The sequence below is a fragment of the Desmodus rotundus genome, chromosome 8 (assembly GCF_022682495.2).
Source record: "Desmodus rotundus isolate HL8 chromosome 8, HLdesRot8A.1, whole genome shotgun sequence".
Classification (NCBI taxonomy): domain Eukaryota; kingdom Metazoa; phylum Chordata; class Mammalia; order Chiroptera; family Phyllostomidae; genus Desmodus; species Desmodus rotundus.
In genome coordinates this window covers 77,961,322-77,985,319 of record NC_071394.1, presented here as the reverse complement: position 1 = coordinate 77,985,319, position 23,998 = coordinate 77,961,322, and the positions used below count along the sequence as shown (strand labels likewise).

General features: G+C 41.5%; 1 protein-coding gene across 22 annotated transcripts in view; it reads right to left on the bottom strand.

Annotated features, from left to right (window-relative positions):
* MAGI1 (membrane associated guanylate kinase, WW and PDZ domain containing 1) overlaps window positions 1-23,998 on the bottom strand; it is a 617,360-nt gene that overhangs the window by 154,981 nt on the left and 438,381 nt on the right. Inside the window, exon 1 of one of the 22 annotated variants that reach the window (XM_045192243.3) lies at window positions 14,967-15,095. The exons of 20 other annotated variants lie outside the window; for them this stretch is intronic. Coding sequence is in view for 1 of the 2 variants with exons in the window: in XM_053929683.2 (XP_053785658.1) it covers window positions 12,493-12,502 (10 nt within the window). In the remaining variant the exon portion in view is untranslated. Of the gene's footprint in view, window positions 1-12,492; window positions 12,518-14,966; window positions 15,096-23,998 lie in introns of those variants that run through there. One more of the 22 variants, XM_053929683.2, reaches the window with a different exon arrangement.

Here is a 23,998-nt window from a genome sequence, read left to right as displayed (position 1 = left end):
TGCCAAGTAACCTTGAGCAAGTTAATTGACTTTCCCATACTTCAGTTTCCTCATCTGTAAATGAGAATAAATGGGACCTATGCATAGAATTATTATGAAAATTAGTGAGTCAATTACTAAAGTGCTGCAAATGGTGCATAGTGCATTCCACGTTTTCAGCAATTAGCCCTTATTTTTCCTGTGCCTTATACCCACACCCAACATGTATTCAAAACCTGACTTGTCTAGCTCGCCCAACTGCCAACAGCTATAGTATAATCCACACCACCATCTAGTCCCATAAATCCGCATATCCTCCTCCCATATGTCTCTATTCCCTTTCCTGTCCTCCTACATACAGTTAATTTTCCATAGCAGTCAGAGTAAACTTTCTAAAACCTGAATCAAATCATCTTATCTTTTATACCACTGGTTTCTGTTCAATGCTCCAAAGGTTTTCCATTAAGAAACAAAAAAAATTTTTTTAATTCTAACAATAACCTAAAAAACTCCAACTTCTTTCACCTCATCTGTCTCCACTCTTTTCACCAATCTCCAGTCTTAATGGCTTGAACATGGCAAAGCTTTTGCACTTGCTGTTTGTGGCAGGGATTGCTATTGACCTCCAACATCCACTCTCGCATTCTTCCTTAATCAAGGAACTCCCAATTTCTCATGGCCACATGGTGTCCTAGAATGGAGATTGCATGTCCAGTCTGCCTATGGTTAGATACAGACCTAGATGTAGACACAGGGGACTACATTCCAGCCAGTGGAATCTAAGCAGAAACATGATGTGTGACTTTCAGGAAAAGACCTGAAATCCAGAAAGCACATCTCCCTTGAGCACTGCTTTGGTCAGACAGGCTGCTGTGTAAATATGACAGCTGAGGCCTGGATAGCATTTTGGAGCACAAAGTTGGAAAAGGAAAAGCAGCACGACAGGAGGGGCCAGAAGCCATGGAAGGCAAAGCACGAACGTAGCAGGAATCTGGGTCCAGGAGATGGTCAGGCTCCATTATCACCTCTGGATTCCTTATCTCCATATTGTTAACTTGAGGGAGAAACAGACAGTGCTCTCCTATTCTGTTTAAGACACTTTAATGTGAGTTGTCTCCCCATTTCTTTGCAGAACAATTTCCCCTCCAGATTTGTGCGTGGCTGCCTCTTTCTCATCAACCAAGTCTCCCCTCAAATGGCACCACCTTTGGGAGGCCTCCCTGACAACCCTGATTCGATAGGACCCTCATCTGCCTCCTTGTGTCTCTACCACATGCTATATACTTTCTTCTTTGTAGCCCTTGATAGCACAAGAAATCTCTTTACTTCTTTAATGTCAGTCTCCTTTCACCAGTGGTAAGCTTTTCGGGGGTGGGGGGGGGGGGTCCTCTGTACCCTCCAGCATTTAGAGCAGCTCCTGGCTCACAAAATGAATGACATACTTATCTTTTGACTGACTGATTGGTGGTATGGTGAATGAATGGCTTGGTTTTGTGTTTTTCTCCACATACTGGTGACCTTCTCATCTCAAATTAGTGGGTTTAATTTAGTTAAACATTTATTAAATACCTACTGTGTGGAGACACTGGAGAACAAAGATAACTGAGACCCAACCACTGTCTAGGGTGGGAGGGGAGGGGAGGGGCTTCATAATGTGGCAATAATGTATTCCACATTTCTCAGCATATCATTAAATATTCAAGGAATAAATAGTAAGTTGATAGCTAATTTTGCTCTGTGTATACTTAGAAGCTTAGACATTACCCATTATTTTCATTTTTGAGTCTAGTTTTGAAACATACTGCAATCATTACATTAGTTAGTGTTTTGACTATCACAAAGTATGGACATCTTCCAAAATACAGTTTCAAAATGTCACTAAACACCCAGTTATTGAGAAAGTCTGTGATTGCACCATCCTCCCCTGAAAAATCACTCTCCAGAATTCAAAGACTCTAACTACTCCCTGAGAATAGTAACAAGTAGGATTCTACCAAGTCCTTTTAATGAGGACAAATGTTCCCACAAGAGACAACTCCTAACAAATCTCCTCCATCAAAACATTTTCTGTGCATCTGAATAAGAAATTATCTACACGGTTAAGACAGTCTCTTGGTCTAATTCTACGTAAATTGGAAGCCTTGAAAATTAAACCTGCAAAGTCTTGTGAGACTATGCCACACATCACATCCATCCAATCCAAAATTCTCAACTGTCTAAAGAGCACTTGTGAAAGCTTGTATCACTTCAGTAAAATCTAGACTTGGATGTTTTATAAAAAGCATCAGTACTAATGGTCCCATTTCCAGATTATGTTATGAGTTGGAATACAGAATAAAAGTATAACTTAATATTAGATAGTATCTTACAGTGAAAAGGTACTACTACTGGTTAAGAAAATGGGATTTATAAAGACAGAGTCTGAAACTGGCATGAGACCTGTAACTCTGACAAGCAAGTGTCTTAATCACCATTCCAAGCCTCAGTTCACTGAGAGCTGATATGATAAATAAGTAAGATCTGGAAAAGATCGCAGTGCCTGGCATAAATGCTCATTATGTTTGTCAGTGAGACCAATGACATAATAGCATCAGTGAGCCAGGATTTGAACCCCAGTCTGACTACCTCCAAAACGCAATCTCATTTCACTATCTCTTGTTTAGTTTTTTTCATTGCTGATCGTCAATCTACAGAATATAGAGGAGGCTTCACCTCTGATTTTTACGGCACAGAGTCTCCAAAGCCTCTGGGGTGGGGGGGGGATGAGTTTGTTCAGCTATGGCACCATGGTAGATAATTTGTGTAGCAGAAAGAACAGAGATTGAATGGAGAAAAAGTGCCAACTCTCCATGTGGGGGACGAGGCACCATATGGCCCTGCAATTAGGGAGGAAGAAGACTGCCAAGGGCAAAAATAACCCTGGCCAATCCAATACCGCTGGTAGGAGATGCCAGCCAGGGCAGCTCTTTTTTGGAGTTTTTCTTGCTCCCCAAGGGATTTTATTGTCACCCCTAACCATGACTTTGAAAAGGATTTGAAAGATGAAAAGGAAGTCTGATGTTAGTGGATATTTCTAAGGTCAGGTCATTAAAACAATTTCCCTCTTTCCTAAAAGCCTCACATGAACAACTCTTCAAAGGCAAGATCTGATTCAACAGAAGATCACTGTTAACGTTGAGGAAATTTAACAACCTCACTCTCCTCTCCTGTAAAAGAAGTGAACCACATGAGATGCCTTGTCTCTTGCAGCTCTGACATGAGCCTCTGATGCAGCCAATATGCTAGAGACAGCAACAGGGAGAAGAGGAAGGAAGCTGTATAGATCATCCTACAGTCCCAATGAGTGAAGTTCACATTCAAAGGAGAAGGGGAGGGAACTTTGAAATAGCATCCATAACGATGTGTTAAGACCTCAACTATGTTTCTACCAGTATACAGGTTTGTTTCACACCAGGACAATGAACATGGTAATCTTTTAAACCCAGAAAGTAACCTAAATGTTCCTTTTCTTTCTCTTATAATGGAATAAGACTATCAATGACATTCAAACACCACCATTCATTCAGCTGAAAGCTATTTATGCATTTGACTACGAGGAGTGATTCAAAGAAAAACAGCTAAGGCTTGAATTTGGCAAAGTTAAAATTAATATTTCTTAAAATAGAGATCAGTTAGGTAATCTCTATCTTAATGTGACACCTCAATATTTTTGTCTTGACAGCTTATAGTCAAAATCACATTGATTGCTGCTTCTCTAGTTAAGTAGCAGCTGAGAAAGCTGGCTTGGATTCAAGGACTATGTTGAATTAAAAAAAATACATAATAAGCACTAAAACCACACCGACTTGGTCATCACGAGGGGCACACGGAAACAGAAAACAAATGCAAGAGGCCAGTTCACGCCCTAACTCCTCTTCACGTGGACAGCCTCACCTATTGTTTATAGGGTTTTTTCCTTATAGATTGTTGATTTTCTGGTTTTTATATACTCCCATTTCACTATATTATTATTATTTTTGTTCTGATCTTATCCCCCCACCAAGCTGTAAATTCTGTAAATACAGGATTCATCTTTTTATAATAATTCCTAGCACACTGGAAGTTTCTAGCTTCAACTTCCTACACTCCAGGTTCTCAGGAGCCCGGCAGTGAATAACATGAATGAAAAAAAAAAAGTGATCTGATATTATGTAGCCATATTTCATATTTAAAGCCATGGCTTTAAAAAGCCATAAAAATATTGCTACAGCCTACCCTTCCTAAAGATTTCTACAAAAAGGATGAGCCTCTGTGTGGCCCCCTTACAGCAGTTATGAAGGTAAAATAAATCAGAAAGGATTCCAGGGTATTTTCAAAGGAGCCAATCCTTTTAATTGTGTGGGGTTGAATTGGTAGTATGGGAAACGTACTGTTTTGGCCTAACTAGTCTCCATTCCCCGTTTCTTCTGCAACCAGCTCCCAGTTCCAGAGATCAGCTCATGACCCTGACCTAGCCCATCAAACAGTCTTTTCTCCACCGAAGCGTTCAGGGCTGGCAGTATAACTCCAGCTAATCCAATTGGACTCAATCTCTAACTTTGGTTGTAACCAATAAGAGAAAGAAACTTATTTTCAGGGAAGATACTAAGCACAAGGATGGAAGTCTAAAGCTGCCAGGATTAATCCCATCCCACCAGAGATGAGCCTGTTGATGAAACCAACACAGCAGAAGGCACAGCTGAGGTAGAAGGACAGGTTCACAACAGCGACCTTTGGGTACCCAGATCTTCAGCCACGCCTGAATGCAGATATGCATCTTTGAACTTTTCCATTGTATAAGCCTATAAATTCTCGTTTCTGTTTGAGTCAACTTGAGGTCAGATTCTGTCTCACTATGTTATTGCAAAGGGTTCTAAGTGAAACATGGGAGCCACTGAGGATCAGCAGAGGTTCACAACACTCAGATCCTTCACAACATACCCTCACTTACCTTCTCTAACCCCACATGCCATCATCCATCATTCATTCCACGCATTTAAACAATACACACACTCCACCATATATTGCCCATGAGTAGACCATGCACATTTATGCCACCATACCTTTGCTCATGATGTTACCTGTCTTGCAAACTCCTGTTGATGCTACAAAGCCCACCTTTCTGTGTTAGCCATTATCAACATTCACAAGCAGAAACAAGCACACCTTTCTCCATGAACCCTTTGCATTTTCTGCACGATGTATGGCATCTCAAGCCATTTACCACACTGGATTATTGTTATTTCTTCATTTATCTCTCCCCCCTGCTCAACAGTCCATACTGAAGAATTATAACTTATTCTCTTTTGTCTCCTCATAGCTTAATGTTCAATAAACAACTGGGAAGGAAAACAGAATCAAAGGGGGGAGCACAGAAGAAAAGGATGCTTTCTGAACAACAGTCCCTAGGACCCAAATATACCTTAAAATAAAAGCAAAAATCAGGACACCAATATTGCATTCAAGTACGTATTCCCAAAATAACATTTTAATCTTTCAATATACAATGAGAAGTCACTAGATTATTAAGTAAATGCAAAGGAAACAATCACTGTTAAATTAATAGTCAAATTAGGATTCCATGTTCTTCCCCACACCCTGAAAATTATACATTTAATGAGACACAGAATGAAGTTACTGGTCATTTAAATGCAGTCCAGTTGCTTCTGGCTGCCACTTTCCCTAACCTGCAGGTGGAGCCTAAGAATGAAGCCAGAGGGCAGAATTACAGGAATCAGGACAGCCAAGGCCTCAGAAGCTCCAGAGTCTAATATAATCAACAAACTGCCTCAGCTAAGTTTGAGGCTTCAACTGGGATAGACTCAATGGGTAATTTCTTGGCCAGACTAAAAGGTACACAGCACACTTTCAGGGTAGTGAAGCACCAATCTACCTTCCTCATCCTGAAATATTTGTTAAGCATTTCCTGAAAGAAATATACCTATCTAGAAATCGCCTACAGGTAGATTCATGCTAAGTTAGGCCGGGTTTACCTGTAATATTACAAAAGCTCTTTGAAATCTGGAAAATAAAACACATCAAAAGTAGCCTGTAATTGAGCTGAAGAATTAATTAGTCTCAGAGTAATTCTCTTCACCTGGTAAGAGCCGCTAGATGCCGTGCTGTCACCTAACTCTCAGAAGGCAAGATTCACGGCAGAGCCGCAGGGGTGTGTTGGGCGGCAGTCAGACCCAGGGCGGCCACTTTCTTTCCTTTCGATGCTCAATATTTTTGTCTTATTAAACAAAACACACATACCAACAACCGTCAAACAGAAAACTCTCTTCCCCACAATGCTGCCCAGGGGCCATCTGAAATGGATATCCCCAATTCTCCAGGGAATGAGCACCACAAAAAAAGATGCCGGTGTCCTTTTAACCTGTATCCGCATTTGTGATCTTGGGCCAAAGCAAATGTGCTCAATAACGGGGTGTAAGGAAACATATGTTAAATAACTCACTATAGCCCAACTGGGATCAAAAGCAGAGCCTTTCCAGGCTATTCCTAGACACAAAAAGAGCTGGTTTCCTCTATACTCAGCAGACCCAGGGCAGCTAGTTAGCATATGAAGAGAGGCCTGTCATGGATATAAATATAGTTTACATACCAATGGTTTCTAATTAACCTATTACCAGTAGTTTTGACTACAAGTGCCTATTCCTTCCCATTCTCAGGAACCTAGGGAAGGACTAACTCTAGACTTAAACACTGCCTGGATTTGAGTACCAACTCTGCTACTTAGGAGAAATGTGAACTTAGGGCGGCAATTTAACCTCTCTCACTCCTCACACACTTCCATTGAAGCAGCATCATAACTAACTCATGAGAACAATAGGAATACGAGATTAAATAATATATGGAAAGTAATTGCCATGAAAGGGAAAGTCACCAACCACACACAGTGACAACTGGTAGTTAGATGTTCATTAAGATCGAGGTCCTAATGAATATTCTGGAATATTCTGGAATATTCTGGAATGAATAACACAGCTTTGTTATTTTACATGACAGCATGTAGCATTCCTTGGCATTTCACATTTACTTGAGGTTTACTTTCTGTATCCATGAAATTTGGTTGAGCTCACTGCTACACCCTCAGTGCCCTTAGGAGTGCCTGGCAAAGAGGAGGCCCTCAGTAAGTACTTGCAGGATGATGGAATGAATGTAAGTAAGGTCAAAATGTAGGGAGTTATAAACTTTTATATTTGGTTTTAGAAGGGAACTGTATTTTATTAAGAGAATTCTTAAAATTGCAGGTTGCTTTAAGTCTGAAACAGGACTCACATCTACATAGGCAACAAATATTTACTAAACAGCCTATTTTACAAAGCTGCCTGGTAGGTACTGAAGAAGAGGTACTTACCAATGAGATTCTGGCCTTAAAGAGGTATTGGAAGAATACAGTTCATGCACACTGGGGTGCATGAATGCACAATAATCCTCCTTCACTGGGATCTTTCCCTTTCCCGTCCACATGGTGACAGCAAATGCAGCCATGCTGGTAACATGCAAAACCCAGAGTGCATGAGAGGGAAGGAGGAATCAGATGTTGGGAGCAGCAAAAGAGGCTGAGAATTCCAGGGCTCCCCAGGTGCCACAAGTCTGATTATCAAATCTAGGGATAAAATTTTTGTTTGAAAAATAACCACACAATACTTCAGGAGAATGTTTTACAAGTATTTACATTTCTATGTTTCTACGAAAATCTATCCAAAAGAAATAAACAATAATTTAAGCATCATTAAAACACGAAGATGTTGATCACAATAGTTACAAATGAAAAACTGATGATTTTAGACAGAATAATTTAAGAATGTGTCTGTCTGTATATATGGAAAGAGGGAGGCAGAGGTAGATGTGTGTGTGTGTGTGTGTGTGTGTGTGTAAAGGAAATATCGCTGAGTGTTCACAATGATTATTCCTGGGTTATGGAATTCATGTAAATTTTTATTTTATTCTTGAAATTTTTTATACTTTTCAGATTCTTTATAATGCATAATTACTACTTTACAAACAAAATGCTGTGTTTCACTTTAAAATATTACTCAAAGGCCCTGTCTGGTGTGGCTCAGTTGGTTGGGCATCATTCCACAAACCAAAATGACCCTGGTTCAATTCCTGGTCAGGTCACATACCTGGGTTGCAGATCAGGTCCCTGGTTCAGGATGTGCAAACTATTGATGTTTCTTTCACACACAGATGTTTCTCTTCCTCACTTTCTCCCTCCCTTCCCCTCTCTCTAAAAGTAAATAAATAAAATACTTAAAAAAAATAAAATATTACTCAAAGACTTCTGAAAAGTTCTTCTGTTTCTAAACATCTAAGTAGCAAATGCTTCAAAGACCACCAGGAACATACTATAGTTGAAAGAGTAGGCTAATGACTCATTGCAAGAGGGAGAATGTACCCTATGGGGAATTGGTGGTACTCAGTAGGAAGTATTGATTGCAACGGGCTTTTATAGGAGTCGGGCATGTGTCCACCAGCTTCAAGTGATCTGAGGAAGGGTTCAAGGAAGTAGGGCTTTGGTCTGGACTTCTCTTCAGAAGTAGAGGTAATTCTAATGTGTGTGTATCCTAATAAATCACACCTGGAACCCTTCAGGGATGGGTTCCTGGTTGCAAAAATAAAGAAGCAGAAGTCAGTCATACAGAAGCAGGGAAAAATGTTTGGTCATTTCTGTGGTCTAGACAATTTTTAAGTTTCTGTCTGTGTTCAGACATGATTATGAGTAGTCTTGTTCTGATCTATCATCAAAACCTAATTGATAGGAGCAGGCCAAACCCACAATGCTGTTAGAAACAATGAGGAAAAATCAGTATGATTAGTGTTACCTCTGATAACAAACATAATGCAAATTTGATGAGGTTATTTTCTGCATTAAGTTATACATACACAAGAATAACTTACAACCTTCCATAACATGTTAATATGTTGCTAACATCTTCACTATCACTGTCATCTATATCCATCACTTCTAGGACATAAGGATCAGTATCTCTTTCTGGAGGACTACAATAGACTTGTGTGCATTATTTTAGTTTACCAAGATGGTCAAGGATAATGGAAATAAAGACCCAGATCTTAGGAATTCACACATACTAAGAATTCAAATAACAATGTAAGATAGATAGTTCTTCCAAACTCTAATGTCATTCTTCAAAATTTCATAAGAAATTAAAAAATGTAATATCTATCTAAAAATACAGTACCTTAAAAGAAGCTTAAGAATTTAAGGAAAGTGTTGGCAGAGGTGAAGTGGCATACTGTGGGCAACTAACTTTCAACAGTTCAGTCAAAACAAATCAAGCAATGAAAGAAAGCAAATACTATTAATATTTGGGCTATATAGGATGTTTTAAAAATAATAGTTTAAAATTGTACAGACATAGAACTTGAGATAGTTTCTTCCTGCATTCTCATGGGTCATCTTGCACTCAGAGCAAAGACCTATACAAGAGGTCAGAATTTTAGAAGTATGTATTAAGATGCTTCTCGAAGGCTAGAAAGTACCCATCTTGAAGCAAAAATTGCTTACTTTGAGATCTGCCCTTATTGCTATGAAACTATAAATTCTTGGGTGACTCAGACTCTAACCATCTATTCACTTTGAAATCTCTATGGAGTTCCTGAAAAGGACAAGCCTCTGTCTAAGGCATGTTAGGTTTACAAAGACTACAAAGAACAACAGTAAGGTGTGCTTCATGAGCAAACTCACAGGCAGGACAATGCACCACTTACATAGGAATCCCATCTATAGGCATCCCCCTCCCCTTCCATGCTTATTATCCTATCAAAGGGTTGCTGTATTTAAACAAGGCAAAGAAATTAAACAGCCTGTAATAAAGTGGTAACAAGAAGGGCGAGTTACACAGAATAAAAATTAAAAACAGGGAGGAGAACCAAGATGGCGGCATAGGTAGACACACTACGCCTCCTCGCACAACCAGAACTAACAGAAAATCCAATGGCAAGGAAGTCCGACACCAAGACACTAAGGAGATAAAAAAATAAACCTTCATCCAGACCGGTAGGAGGGGCGGAGACAGGCAGCCAGTGGGGAAGAGGACTCCTGTGGCCATGGCAGGACGGAGACTGGCGGAGTGTGGGACAAAAGGGGCAGGCAGTCTGACCGCTGGTAGACCCCGTGGCCCCACATTCGTGCACAGATAAACCGGACAAACGGCGGGGAGCGAAGCAGACCGCATAACCCAGGGATCCAGCGAGGGGAAATAAAGCCTCAAGCCTCTGATTGAGGACGCCCGTGGGGGTTGGGGCGGCAGCAGGAGAGACTCCCAGCCTCACAGGAGAGGTCCTTGGAGAGACCCACAGGGGCCTACGGTGTGCACAGGCCCACCCACTAGGGAACCAGCACCAGAGGGGCCCAGTTGGATTGTGGGTAGTGGAGTGAAAGATTGAAATCCGGAGGAGAGTGAAGAGGGCACCATTGCTCCTCTCGGCCCCTCCCCCACGTATAGCGTCACAGTGTCACAGGGCAGCGACCAGCCTTACCCCGCCCCCGGTGAACACCTAAGGCTCCGCCCCTTTAAGTAACAGGCACTCCAAGACAAAAAATAAAAAAAAAATGGGCCAAATGACAGAACACTTCAAAGCTCCAGAAAAAATACAACTAAGCAAGGAAGAGATAGCCAACCTATCGGATGCACAGTTCAAAACACTGGTTATCAAGACGCTCACAGAATTCGTTGAATTGGTTCAAAAACCAGATGAAAAAATGAAGCCTACGCTAAGAGAAACAAAGGAAAATGTACAGGGAACCAATAGTGATGGGAAGGAAGCTGGGACTCAAATCAACGGTGTGGACCAGAAGGAAGAAAGAAACATCCAACCAGAAAAGAATGAAGAAACAAGAATTCGGAAAAATGAGGAGAGGCTTAGGAACCTCCGGGACATCTTGAAACGTTCCAACATCCGAATTATAGGGGTGCCAGAAGGAGAAGAGGAAGAACAAGAAATTGAAAACTTATTTGAACCAATAATGAAGGAGAACTTCCCTAATCCGGCAAATGAAATAGACTTCCAGGAAGTCCAGGAAGCTCAGAGAGACCCAAACAAGCTGGACCCAAGGAGGAACACACCAAAGCACATCATAATTACATTACCCAAGATTAAACATAAGGTGAGAATCTTAGAAGCAGCAAGAGAAAAGGAGACAGTTACCTACAAAGGGGTTCCCATAAGACTGTCAGCTGATTTCTCAAAAGAGACCTTACAGGCAAGAAGGGGCTGGCAAGAAGTATTCCAAGTCATGAAAGGCAAGGACCTACATCCAAGATTACTGTATCCAGCAAAGCTATCATTTAGAATAGAAGGGCAGATAAAGTGCTTCTCAGATAAGGTCAAGTTAAAGAAGCTCATCATCACCAAGCCCTTATTATATGAAATGTTAAAGGGACTTACCTAAGAAAGAGAAGATAAAAAATAGGAACAGTAAAAATGACAGCAAACTCACAGTTATTAACGACCACACCTAAAACAAAAACAAGAGCAAACTAGGCAAACAACTAGAACAGGAACAGAACCATAGAGATGGAGATCACATGGAGGGTTATCAACAGGGGAGTGGGAGGGGGATAGGGGGGGAAAAGTACAGAGAATAAGTAGCATAGATGATAGGTGGAAAATAGACAGGGGGAGGGTAAGAATAGTGTAGGAAATGTAGAAGCCAAAGAACTTATAAGTATGACCCATTGACATGAACTATAGGGGGGGAATGTGGGAGGGAGGGGATGGGCAGGATGGAGTGGAGTGAGGGGGGCGGGAAATGGGACAACTGTAATAGCATAATCAATAAATATATTAAAAAAATAAAAAACAAATTCAGGAAAATCAGGCCCTCTGATTTTTTGTTGTTGTTGTTTTTAATTAGTACACGCACATAGTGGTGAATGTTACAAATAACCAACCAATCAACACAGTCACTCCCCTCCATCCCCCCCATCCCTCCCTAAAAACAACCACTGTTTTCTACTTGTGCACAGACATAAATTCATTCATTTAAAAACATACATGACAACGAACTAGAGACACTGTTTAATACCTTGCTTTGTCTCAGCGAACACTATTCACTCAGTTGTTCAATTATTTACGAAGCAACTTTTAAGTAGCAAGCACTGTTCTAGGAGGTGTTAAACATGGATGAAATTCTTGACCTTATGGATTTGGTATTGCAGTGGTCCATCCCATACCATCACATAAACAACACCTCATTCTTTTGACAGGGGTCTATTCACCTCATTACAATTATATATTTACACAGTTTACACTATACAATATCTTTAACCAGTCCCGTATTGATGGGCATTTAGATTGTTCTCCATCAACACATTCTGTTTTATAAACATTGATCTTACAGCATCTTCTTCATTTGTAAACAAATTTCTTGGTCAAACTCTAAACAGCTGTTTAAAACACATTAATCTGTATCAACAATGCATTTTTGAAACTTTCACTCAAAGACTTCTTTTCACTTACCAACATCCATAAAACCGTATCTGAGAAGAAGCTCATTCTAGAATTGTGTAAGTTAAGATTCCAATTGGTTATTTGTAAGTTTTCAGAATGTGTAATCGATTTTAAGAACCTATGGAGAAAGTAAATGTCATAGTCAATCCGTTTTTTCCCTTGTAACCGTTAGGTGTGGTGCTAATTCTTCCAGATGGTTTTCAGACAGCTTTAAAATTAACTCTGGTGTTTCCCTAGCACTTAGAAGTCAGAGTGATTGCTTTGCCAACAGAAACGGAGCTCTTACAGAACTCGGAATTCACTCCGTTCTTATAATTTCAAGTGTAGACATTCTGGGGTACGTGCATGTGGGTCTGTGTGCATGCACACACTCAGGCACGCGTGCCCAAGAACATGTGTATGGGTGCACTTGTGTGCCGACAAACTCCTTAAGCTAAGATTTGTATCATAAAGGTATATGATGCCCCGCAGTCCAAGGAGTAATGCAGAACCACATTAATCCAGATATTACAAAACTGGTGACCCAATGCAGTAGCCTGTACTGATTTACAAAAAAAAAAAAAAAAAAAAAAAGCGCAACAGCAACATTTCGTGAGCACAATGAATGCATGCCAGGCCACGTGCTAACTGATTTAAGTACATCTATCGTTTGGTTGCAAAACAATCCATACTACAGACGTGAAAATGGAGGCTTAGGAGGTTTCGGTGTTTTGGCAAGTTCATTAGTCCCAAAGTGAAAGAGTTAAACATAAGCGCAGACAGCCTCTGCTTTAAAGTCTATAACTGTTATGGCATTGTGCTTGCAACTACATAATACATCTAATAATATCTTTATGAATTATATGCTAGACATTTTATACTCATTATTGTATAATATGCCATGTCCGATTTATACAGGTTAACCAGAAAATTCTGTAAATGTTGAATCCAAGATGCAACCTAAATCTATCTCATTCCACAGCGAAGAGCATGAGCTCTGCACAGATTCAAATCCCAGTGGAACCATGTGGTAGCTGTGGACACTGGATAAATTAATCTCCCCGTACTTCTGCTTATGTTAACTGGGGATTCTTGACTGTGCATCAAGGAGCACAACAGGTGTGAAGAACCAAGAACAGTATGTGGCCTGTGCTTACACCCTCCATACAACTGGCTGTTGTGGTTATACTGCTTGTATTCATTCTATAACAGACCAACAATTACACGTTTTCTCCCACATACAAACCACCGCTGGACCACGTTAGGACAGAGCCTGGGGTTGGGACATCCCACTTGTAGGAAAGTCCAAGTATGAAGCTGCATTATTAGGAGACAATTAAGGACAATTCTCAGCTGAGGAGTAACTGGAGTAACTGAGGAATTTCCAAATTTCTATGTAAGACTTCCCCAAGCAAAGGTCTCTAATGAACCCCCAACCCAGACTAGAATACAGGCAACCCCCTGATGGATCCTATTTGGTCTGAAGGAAGGAACTCCGCTCAAAGTATGATGGCCAAGAGGAGAGTTGCATTTCCTGTGAGTGGGCAGGGAAGCCATGGAAACTAGAGTCAGAGAGTATCTGGGGGCAGCCAGGTGAAATGGAGCCCTCACGGCTTCAGAGCTGCCTTTGGCTCACAGAGGAAGAATCCCAATAGGGGAGGAGATGGGGCAGCTGACAGACAAGCCAAGGAGCGCAGTGGCCTAACATCCATCTTTCTGTTTGGGGGACCTGCGGAGACTCTGGGTGGGAGAGAAAGCCTGCTCTACAATGGGGCTCTGCATACAAGGGCCTCTTCTTTTCAGACCCTCTCCATTTTCTCCAGCTGAGCCCAATTTTATGCAAACAACACTCTTAAAGGAGCTCAAAATATAGGCTGGGGGTGGGGGTAAAGGAAGCCAACAATTCATTAAGTGGCAGCAGGCCAGTCAAGTGGGGACAGCAGAATGGGAGGCGGCGAGGGAGAATGGAGCCCGGCTCTCAACTGACCGGAGGCAAAGTAAAGCATCCTCCCCTTAACCCCCACTCCTAGCAGCGCAGGCCTGGAGGAGACTGGCCATTTCCATCTCTTTTCACCTGCGCCCACGCCGCCGCTGAGGCTGTCCCGGCGCGCTGGCTTGCCGCTCCGCCGTGCCCGGGAAGCTCGCCCAGAAAACATGGCTGGCTGCGTGCAGCCTGCCGAAGCGCGGGAGCGTTCCGGGCAGGCAAGCGGACCGCACCCGCTGGAGGGGAGAGGTCGGAGGTGGGGAACTTGAATGTCTGGTGTGGCTGCAAGTGCAGCGCGTCCGAGCTGCTCCCCGGCTTGGCTCCTTCCTTCCTCCCTCCCCAACCCTCCCCCCACCGCCTCTTCCTTCCTTCCTTCCTTCCTTTCCTTCCTTTCCTTCCCTTTTCAGCCTTCCCCCTCATTCTCATCCCTGCCCAGCCTCCACCCAGCCCCCCGCCCCTCCCCTCCTCCGGCTGTCACTTCCAAGCCCAAGGACAAAACCTGCCAGCGGCGCATGGTTACCTGCTGGCCCCTTGGGCCCCGAGGTCCGCCTCGGTCACTGCCGGAGCCCAGGAGTGCACTCAGCAGTCACCAGCCTCATCCCTGCGCGTTTGAGCGGCCCCGGCAGCAGCTGCTCCTTTTATGGGGCCCGCTGGCAGAGGCAAAGCTCCGTAGTCCCCAGCCCGCGCGCTCGCTAGGGTGGCGTCGTCGTCAATGCGCACTATTCACACTCCGAGGCCGCTGCTGGGTCCCTCGGGAGTACAAGGCTTCCAGCCCGCCCCATCCACAAAGTCTGGGTAGGGGGGGGTGGGAGTGGGGGTGGGGGTATAAATATTGCTTTCAGGGCACCCAGCAGGGGAAAGGAGGTCACGTGGTTCGGTCCCTGGGTGGCCAGGGAAATATGGGCCCCACCTTGGAAATGGATGTGGAGGTGTGGGTCAAACAGGACAGGTATTTTATACGTTAAAATAAAGCAGGAATATCGCTGAACCATCCACGTTATATTCCTTATAATAACATTTTTAAATAGCACCTGCCATTTTATTAAATGATTATTATAGGCCAAAAAATATTCTCTACTGGTGCAGACCATTTTGAAAGCACGGTGATGGTATTACAGTCTACCACGCCCACTTTGTTCAATAAAAATCCAATCATACCTCGACTCTTCTGGAAACTTACATTGGCCCCCAATCCATGAAATACAAGAAAAACCCCTTAGCTTCACATCCTAGGTCCCTTAAAATCTATCCTAGCACTATGCTCCAGCCACAATATGGATGCATCTCAGCCTCCTGCAACCCAAGAAAGGGGTAACTATTTGTCTTCCCTTTGAAAGATGGGAAAGGTGAGGTTCAGAGAGGTTAAATACCTGCCAAAGGTTACTTAACTAAGAGGTACGTGGAGCAATGTCTCAGGTCAGTCCCAGTTCAAAGCCTTGGGTCTCCGTCTCCCCATGCTACTACTGCCTTTTGTGAACTCTAAGGCCAAGAGAGCATGCCTTTTGAATTTTGAAACGTAATTCATTTGTTCTTTGGCAAGGATAACGGCCCTCCCTGCCCCCAAAAAGAAGGAAAGAAAAACTGGACTCCCAGGGCTACAGGAAAAAATACAAAACTCAGAGAGCCCCCTTGAACTTGTCACCTCAGGGCAGCTCATCCTTTTGACTCATACAGCATTTTGGTTCTAATTTCAGGTGGACTGTGGCAATAGTGAGAGGGCATTCATGGGAAATAACTGAGTTGACTACACTGGGTTTGGCCCCTGGCATGCTTGCATCACTGCCCAGGACAGCACAGCCTCTGTCAGGGTGCGAGCCAAAAAGCCATTATTTGATATACTTTATATAATGTTAAAATGATTTTTCCATGTGAATTATAGAAGCAGGACAATAAAATCCACAATATAAGTTTGAAACAGGCCTCCCCTCAAGGGTGTGGAAATGCATTAGCCAAATGAGAGAATAATATCACATTCACTGGTGTCTATTTTTTTTGTAAGCTGCCACAGGAAACGGATTTGACAAGAGGGGGTCCCAAAAGCAAAACCAGTACAATTTTCATTGTGTAGAGCTCATCAGAGAGCCCTGATTCTGATAAGATGCAGTAAAGGAATGTCTAAGTAACTTCAAAAGAGAAGGGTGGGGTTGAGATAGTGAAAGTGATTTTCAATTTTAAATAATTACATTAGGTCATTCAATGTGTCGAATGGAGTGTCTGTAGCACAGGGCGTCCCTGCTGAGTGTCCTCAAAGGCAGAGTGTTAGGTGGCAGAAAACCTGTAATTGAAGCCCTGAAGCACCCACCTTTCCTTAAAGAGGGCTGGGGGCAGGGGAAGAGCCAGAGCGAGAGATTCTATTTCCCAAAATTACCATCTAACTATACCAAGCCTTATGAGCTTCAAGGGGGTGGGAAAAGAAGAATTAAATGCAAAGGGAAACAAAAAGGCCACTTGAATAGAACTCTAAGAAATGTGATTTAAAGAAAGAAATATTTGAACCCACATGCAAAAGAAGCTTGGTCTAGCACAGGGGTGGTTTATCCTTTGAAGCAGCCAGCAAAATCCCTAACCACTCAGATTCTGAGCTCCACAAATTTCGTTTCATTTGCACTTGTGGTAGATTTTCTTACAAGCCCTCTCAGTGCTGCTGGGAAATGCCACTGGGAATAAGAAAATGAGGACTTGGTGTGATGTCACCATCCTTTTGTCTATCTCTACTCATATATATTAAAATGGGCTTCTTTTGAGCCATGCTACCCTCTCTAGAGCCCTGATCCTCGGAATTATGTACCTTGGGAAGGGCTCTGAAAACTGACATTTGCACTTGGCTGTAAGGGCGTAGTTGGGCGTAGTCTAACTCAGTTTTGTAGCCACTCCTGAACCTTCAACCTGGCTCAAGCAGATGCACGTGTTATGTCTCAGTAAAGATTATAAAGTGAACTTTTTAAGTTTTGTGTAATATGCTAATGTGTTTCTTGTTCATAGATGGTTAAAGTAAAATTTCTTAGGGAGAGGAAATTTCAAAATTTCTGGTACATCCTCATACAGCTCGGGATTTTGCACATGTGTCCAATGCAATGAAACATCTCAGGTAGGCTGAGTCCCCACCTCAAACATTAACAGCCGTCCTTAATACTCAACTGCTTTATATCTCACTCAATTGTATTATCGTCAGTCTATCTCAAAGAATAATACTGTGGGTTCTTTCAAGCCCCTCAAAATGGATGGGAAAATTAAGTGTCATTTAATCTCTCAGCCAAACAAGATATAATGATATTAAGTTATACATGTGGAATTTGAGTTGATAGAGGTGGTTTCTGTATCAAACTCAACTGGCCACCCAGAACTTAACTTTCTCTGTGGTAGGTATGAGTCTTCTATATATTGGTGGTTGGTGTTTATTTTTTTTAAGTACAAACATCATAGCTCTAACATCAAAACAGAATTAATTCAGTTTGGCTTTGATTTTTTTTCTTAAACTATAATATCCTTTCCTCTTTATTCATTCAACACATATTTTTTGAGCACTTCCTATTTGTTGCATTGTTCTGGACACTGAAGATGCAACAGGGAACAGACAAAAGGCCCTGCCTTTATGTAAGTTTATGCCTGTCCCTGAGTAGAATCCTAACATCATTGCAAGTGTACACGGAGCGGACCTGCAATTATTTACCCTAATTATAAGGTAATATAACAAGAAATCCCAATAAATAACTAAGCCTAGAAAAGTTTTCCTTGATTTTAGGATACACTATGTATTTTTTTCTATTGACTTTCTTTTTTTTTAGTCCTCACTTGAGGAAATGTTTCCATTGATTTTCAAAGAAAGAGGAAGGGGGGGTGTGGAGAGAGAGACATCAATGTGAGAGAAACATCAGTTGACTGCCTCCTGTACATGCTCCAGAGACCAAACCCCAAACCCAGGCATGTGCCCTGACCTAGAATAGAAAACACAACCTTTCACTAAAAGGAACTATGCTCCAACCAACTGAGCCTTGCGGCCAGTGCTAACTCATTTTTAATATGAATAAGGCTACTCATTGATAGGGATGATCAGTGTTTTGACCTTGGCCTTTGGAATCTAGGATATCCCCTGTGCCCTGGGCTCCGTGACCTTGGGTAAGTTACTCAATTCCACTAAACTTGTTTCCTTATTTGTATGTTTTAATGGAGAGAATAAGAATACTTAATTTGAGGGAATGTTGTAAAATTAAATGAGATAATATAGGCAGATCATTTGGCCTAAATCAATGTTTCTCAACCTTCTTTTCATTATCAATCCTACCAATAAGCCTTTTTAGATTTCATTTCCCCTAGTCAATCCCCCCATAAAACTTTAATACTATAGACATCCTGCATGTCTTTTCAGTTCTATCTGTACATATACGTGAAAAGAGTAAGATTTTTTTCACCCCTTCCCCAAAGAACCAATGTCTGCACCCTTAGGGCAGTATCATTCCCCACCGAAAAGCCTGGACTCGGATCTGGCATCTAGTGCTTGCTAAATCTTAGCAAATATAATAGTAATAAGAAAAATAAAATAAATATAAAACCTTATGTCCCCAGATGGAAAAGGGTGTAACGTCTGGTGAAACGATGATGAAGCACATCTCTAAAACCCAGGAAGCCAAAGCCTGAGTCCAACCGCACAGCAGGGGGCATCTGGTGGCTGGGCTTGAGCCCCCAGCAAGAGGACCTGCTTGCTGATGGGGGCACGGTGGCTGGACAAGGAGTGACTACAACTCTTAACCAGTCAGCTAAGGCTCCCCATTAACTTGCACATGCAAAGAAGAACCGAGATAGCACCAAAGGGCTCCAGGACAGGTATGTTTGCACACCATTCTCCTGGCATGAAAGGTCCTCTTTCCATTTTTCTGTCAAGTAGCACCCTTCCGTCAAGCCCACCAAAAGTCCCACTTCCTTCATGCGGTCCTTTCCAGTGTGAAGTCTCGGCCAGCCCTCAGTCATCAGTTAACCCTAAAGTGAAGGCATTTTACAAAATAACTGACTACAGCTCTTCCTTGAAAATGTCAAGGTAGTGTAGGACAGGGAAAGACTGAGGAAGTGTCTCAGATTTCAGGAGACATGACAAATCAAGGCACTGTGTGGGGTCCCGGACTGGATTCTGAACCAGAGGAAGGACATGAGTAGGAAAAATTGGTGAGATCCAAATAGTCCTTAGCTCACTTAACAGTGTTGTGACAATGGTAATTTTCTGGTTTTGATCATTGTACCATGTTGCATAAGATGTTATCAGGGGAACCTAGGTGGAGGATATATGGGAACTCCCCATAATATTTTTGCAACTTTTCTCCAAATCTCAATTATGTCAAAATAAAAAATTAAATTAAAAAAAAAAACATGGTGATTTGCTCATTCTTTCTTTCAACAATTGTATCCTGATGGCCTATCCCATGCTAGGTCCTTTCAGGGGCTTGGGAATCAGCAATGAACTAAATTAGACAACAATAGCCACGAGGCAATACCTATGGGCCTTGTCTTGTCTATTATGGCCATGCCACATCCATTTCCCCATGGCGTGGTGTAAGTTGCTCAAGGGCAGGATATGGCTGTTGTTCTCTGTCACTCAAAGGAATGGATGGGAGAGGAGAGCTGTTAGGTCCATTGCCTGGCATGTAACAGGTTCCTAAAACAATGTTTGCTGGACAGTAAATCTTTGATGGGCGAGGAAGGTACCATTTTGAAAAATATGAAAGACCTTGACACAGAGTCTGGCACAAAGGAGGCGTTCAATTAAGATATTTCTTGCCTAGAATATAAGAATAATCAGCTCCTGATCCCCTTAGACTTTCAAACATTGTAATTTGATGACATGTCATAATTCTTTTACAAATAAGAGTATATGTGTGTTTGTGTGTGTGAGAGCAAGTTAGTGAATTCATTTTGGAGGTACAGGGTAAGAGGAATGGAGACCTGAAATAATATATCATACTTGATAAACCGTAAAAAATTACTTCAAAAATTACTTAAACTCAGATTTGAAAGATTTCAACAACTTGCTTTAAGAACAAGAATGATAATCAAAAGAGAAATACCAAGAATTCCCTATACATTGCCAGACTTCAGCACCTCACATAAATTAAAACAAAAAACACCACCTGTCATATGGTACTAAAGGTGCAGCATGCTTTTGTGAATCAGAGTGGGATTACATTTTTCTTGGCAAAGACCTGCCTGCTTATCTCCATACTTGACCAACCTGATACAGCTACTCGATATATGCAATGACATCTCAGTTCAGGGTCATTTCTGTCATGTCCCCTTCCAGGGTTCCCTCTCTTGGTGAATGTTACCTCAATACATCCCATTCTATTAAGTCGGCACTTCTGCAATCATCCTGGATGACCCCTGAGCTGCATCTCTAAGTTCTGATAAATTTTCCCCTGAACTCATCACGTTCATCACGTCCTCACGTCCTCATCTCCATTGCCAATGTTCTCATCTACCGTGTTCTTTAGCCTGGACAACTATAACAGCTTCCACACTGGCTCACAGTAAGAAGAAGTGTTGTTTTTTTCTTTTTGTAAAGGGGTAAATGTGATTAGGTCACTCACCAATTTAAGTCTCCAAAAAACACAAAGTCTTAGACTTTAAAGAACATGTTGGTCTGGTCCCTGCTGACCTCTTCGGCATCATCTTCCAGCACATGATTCCTAGCTATTTCTGCTCTATTCATGCTAGCTTTCATTCAGTGTCAAAACATACCATGATCTAACCACCCAGGAAAGGCTCTCTACCATGCCCCTCCCCCAATCGACCTACTCATCCTTTGTATCTCAGCTTGAACAGCCTTCTCAGAGAAAACCTAAGAAAATCCCCCAGACTCAGTGAGTTGGTGACCTCCAAGATAGCCCTTGTTGGTTGGTGCCCCTTTCCTGCTATTTCAACTTATGTATTCTCCATCCACAGTGTACTAGGGGTGCTCTGCGGGAACAATAGAAAGTAGGAGAAGTGATGGTATAGGTCACTTTCAAGGTTAGGTTATAAGACTTCCAAGGAATAGGGGCTTGGCCAGTACTTGCACTAGATTAACTGTAGTGGCCAAGGTTGTCCAGCATTCCTCAAATATACATTTTCAACTGTAGTGCTGCTTTAAAAAATACACAAAGTAGCAAAAACATATAACAAAATTCACCCAACTAGATTCACCCAACATGTTTCTACCAACTAGAGACAACAAAAGCAAACATGTGGGATATGTGTATGTATGTGCAAACCTATGTTGTTTATTTAAGAATCATAATATATATTGTCTTGTAACCAACTTATTTCACTTAAAATATTCGGAACATCTTTCTATGCCACCAAATTTTCTACCATGTCAAAAAAAATTACAGATTTAGAACCCCATCCCGATCTATCCAGTCAGAATTTCCAGAGAAGGAGCCTATGAATCTGCATTCTAACCAGTAACTCAAGAAATAGACTATACAAGCTCATGTGACCTAAAATCACTTCCACTATAAAGGGCTACGATCCCACAAAAGCACATATTTGCTCTAATACGGATGACAGAAAACTAAGGAGAACAGTGACAGCAAAAAACTTTAGGAACTTCATTCTCAAGTGTTACTCTTCCTGTAAATTGGGCTTCTCACAAAGGAACTAAAGGATCAAGTTATACACAGACTGCACACCAGAGAGCTCAAATCGTTTGCAGGGCAGGTGGGGGTAAAGAAAAGTCATACAACAATGAAAGTAACAGCACTCTTCTTGGAGTTCACTTTCATGAATGAACTCACATGTGAGGAACCCCAACTTTAATATCTCCTTGAGGATACCTCCTTCAAAAGGTAATCATCAGAGGAAAACTACCAGAAAGGTTTGGTTTTGTCACTTATCACTATTAAAATCAATTGTGTTCCAAGGCAGAGGACTTAAGCATCTTTACACTTTTCTTAGCCATTCTTTCTTATCACATCAGGGATCATGAATAAGAAGCTGTTTTTGACCTGAACTTCCAACCCACTTTAAACAACCCTACCTAAAAATCTGAGGGACATTTCCATGTGATTGGCTGATTCTGCAATACTATCAGTTTTGAAAATACTAATTATCTATTTGAAAACATTTGTCTGCATCTACTTTAAATTTAGTTAAAATATTTTTTCCTTTGCCCTTTGTTAAAATATCTCCAAAATTCTTTGGGTGCTTACTTAGTGTATGCCAGGTGCTACACTGTTATTTAACCCATTACTTATTTTAATCTGCCCCAAATTCTTACAAGGAAGGGATTCTTCCCTTTATATAGATCAGAAAATGGGGGCTCAGAGGGGTTACAAAAGTTCGCATGGCTCATGGGTGATGAACCAGGATTGAAAACAAATGTGAATTATCCCACAATCCCACTCCTGAGTATATATCCAAAGAAAGTGAAATCAGTTTCTTAAAGAGAGATTTGTATTCACTCCCATGCTCACTGCAGCATTATTCACAATGCCAAGATGTGGAAACAACCTAAGTAAGTTTCTACCCATGGATGAATGGATAAAGAAAATGTGAAAAAGTATATACAATGTATAATATACATGTACGCATTATTATATTATATAATTATTAGTAAGCATTATTCAGCCATAAAAAAGTAAATCCTCCTACCTGTGACAAACGTGATGCACCAGAGGACATCGGGCTAAGTGAAACAAGCTGGACACAAAAGGTAAACACTGTATGACCACTTATACGTGGGACCTAAAACAGCAGAATTAATAGATCCAGAGACCACAACAGTGCTTTCCAGGGGCTTGGGGGGTGGGGAAAATGTGGAGAGGGTGGTCAAAAGGTACAAATTTTAAGTTATGAAATGAACAAGTTCTGGAGATCTAATGTACAGCAAGGTGACTGTGGTTAGCACCCTGTTTCATATACCTGAAATTTGTAAGTGAGTGGGTCTCTTTGAAGTATTCTCACCACACACAAAAAGTAACTGTGAGGTGACGGATGTTTGAACTTGATTTTAGTAATCAGTTCATAATGCAATATGCCACACTGTATACCTAAAATATATATAATTTGTATTTGTCAATCCTACCTCAGTAAATCTGGAAAAAATTAAAATAAAACAAATCTGACATCAAGCCTGTTTTTTTGGCAAAATACCAAACTCCAGATGCAGAATAAAAATAATTAATACCGTTCCATTGTGACATTAAAAAGATTGATTTAAGACAAGTAGATAGGGGATTCCCTGGCCCATATCAGTGTTTTCTATTACTCCAGAGAAAGTGATACAACATTGCTATTAAATCATTCTCTTTTAAGTTAAAATTGTACATCAGGATGGTGCAATGAAAAATGGACCCCCATCACTTACTCTGACCTTTAATAAGTAGAGACTACAACTGCTAGACTGAATTCTTAAGGCAGTTTTGGAGTCTAAAAATGCCAGCCACCTGTCAATTAATTCAATACAATTAGAGGAACTTCGACCTGTTTCCTATCCCCTACGTTATGCGATATGGAAAGATGGACACATGAAAGAAATGGCACTGTGCGTGAAAAAGGAAGGAAAGCCGCCAAGTTCAGAGCCACAGT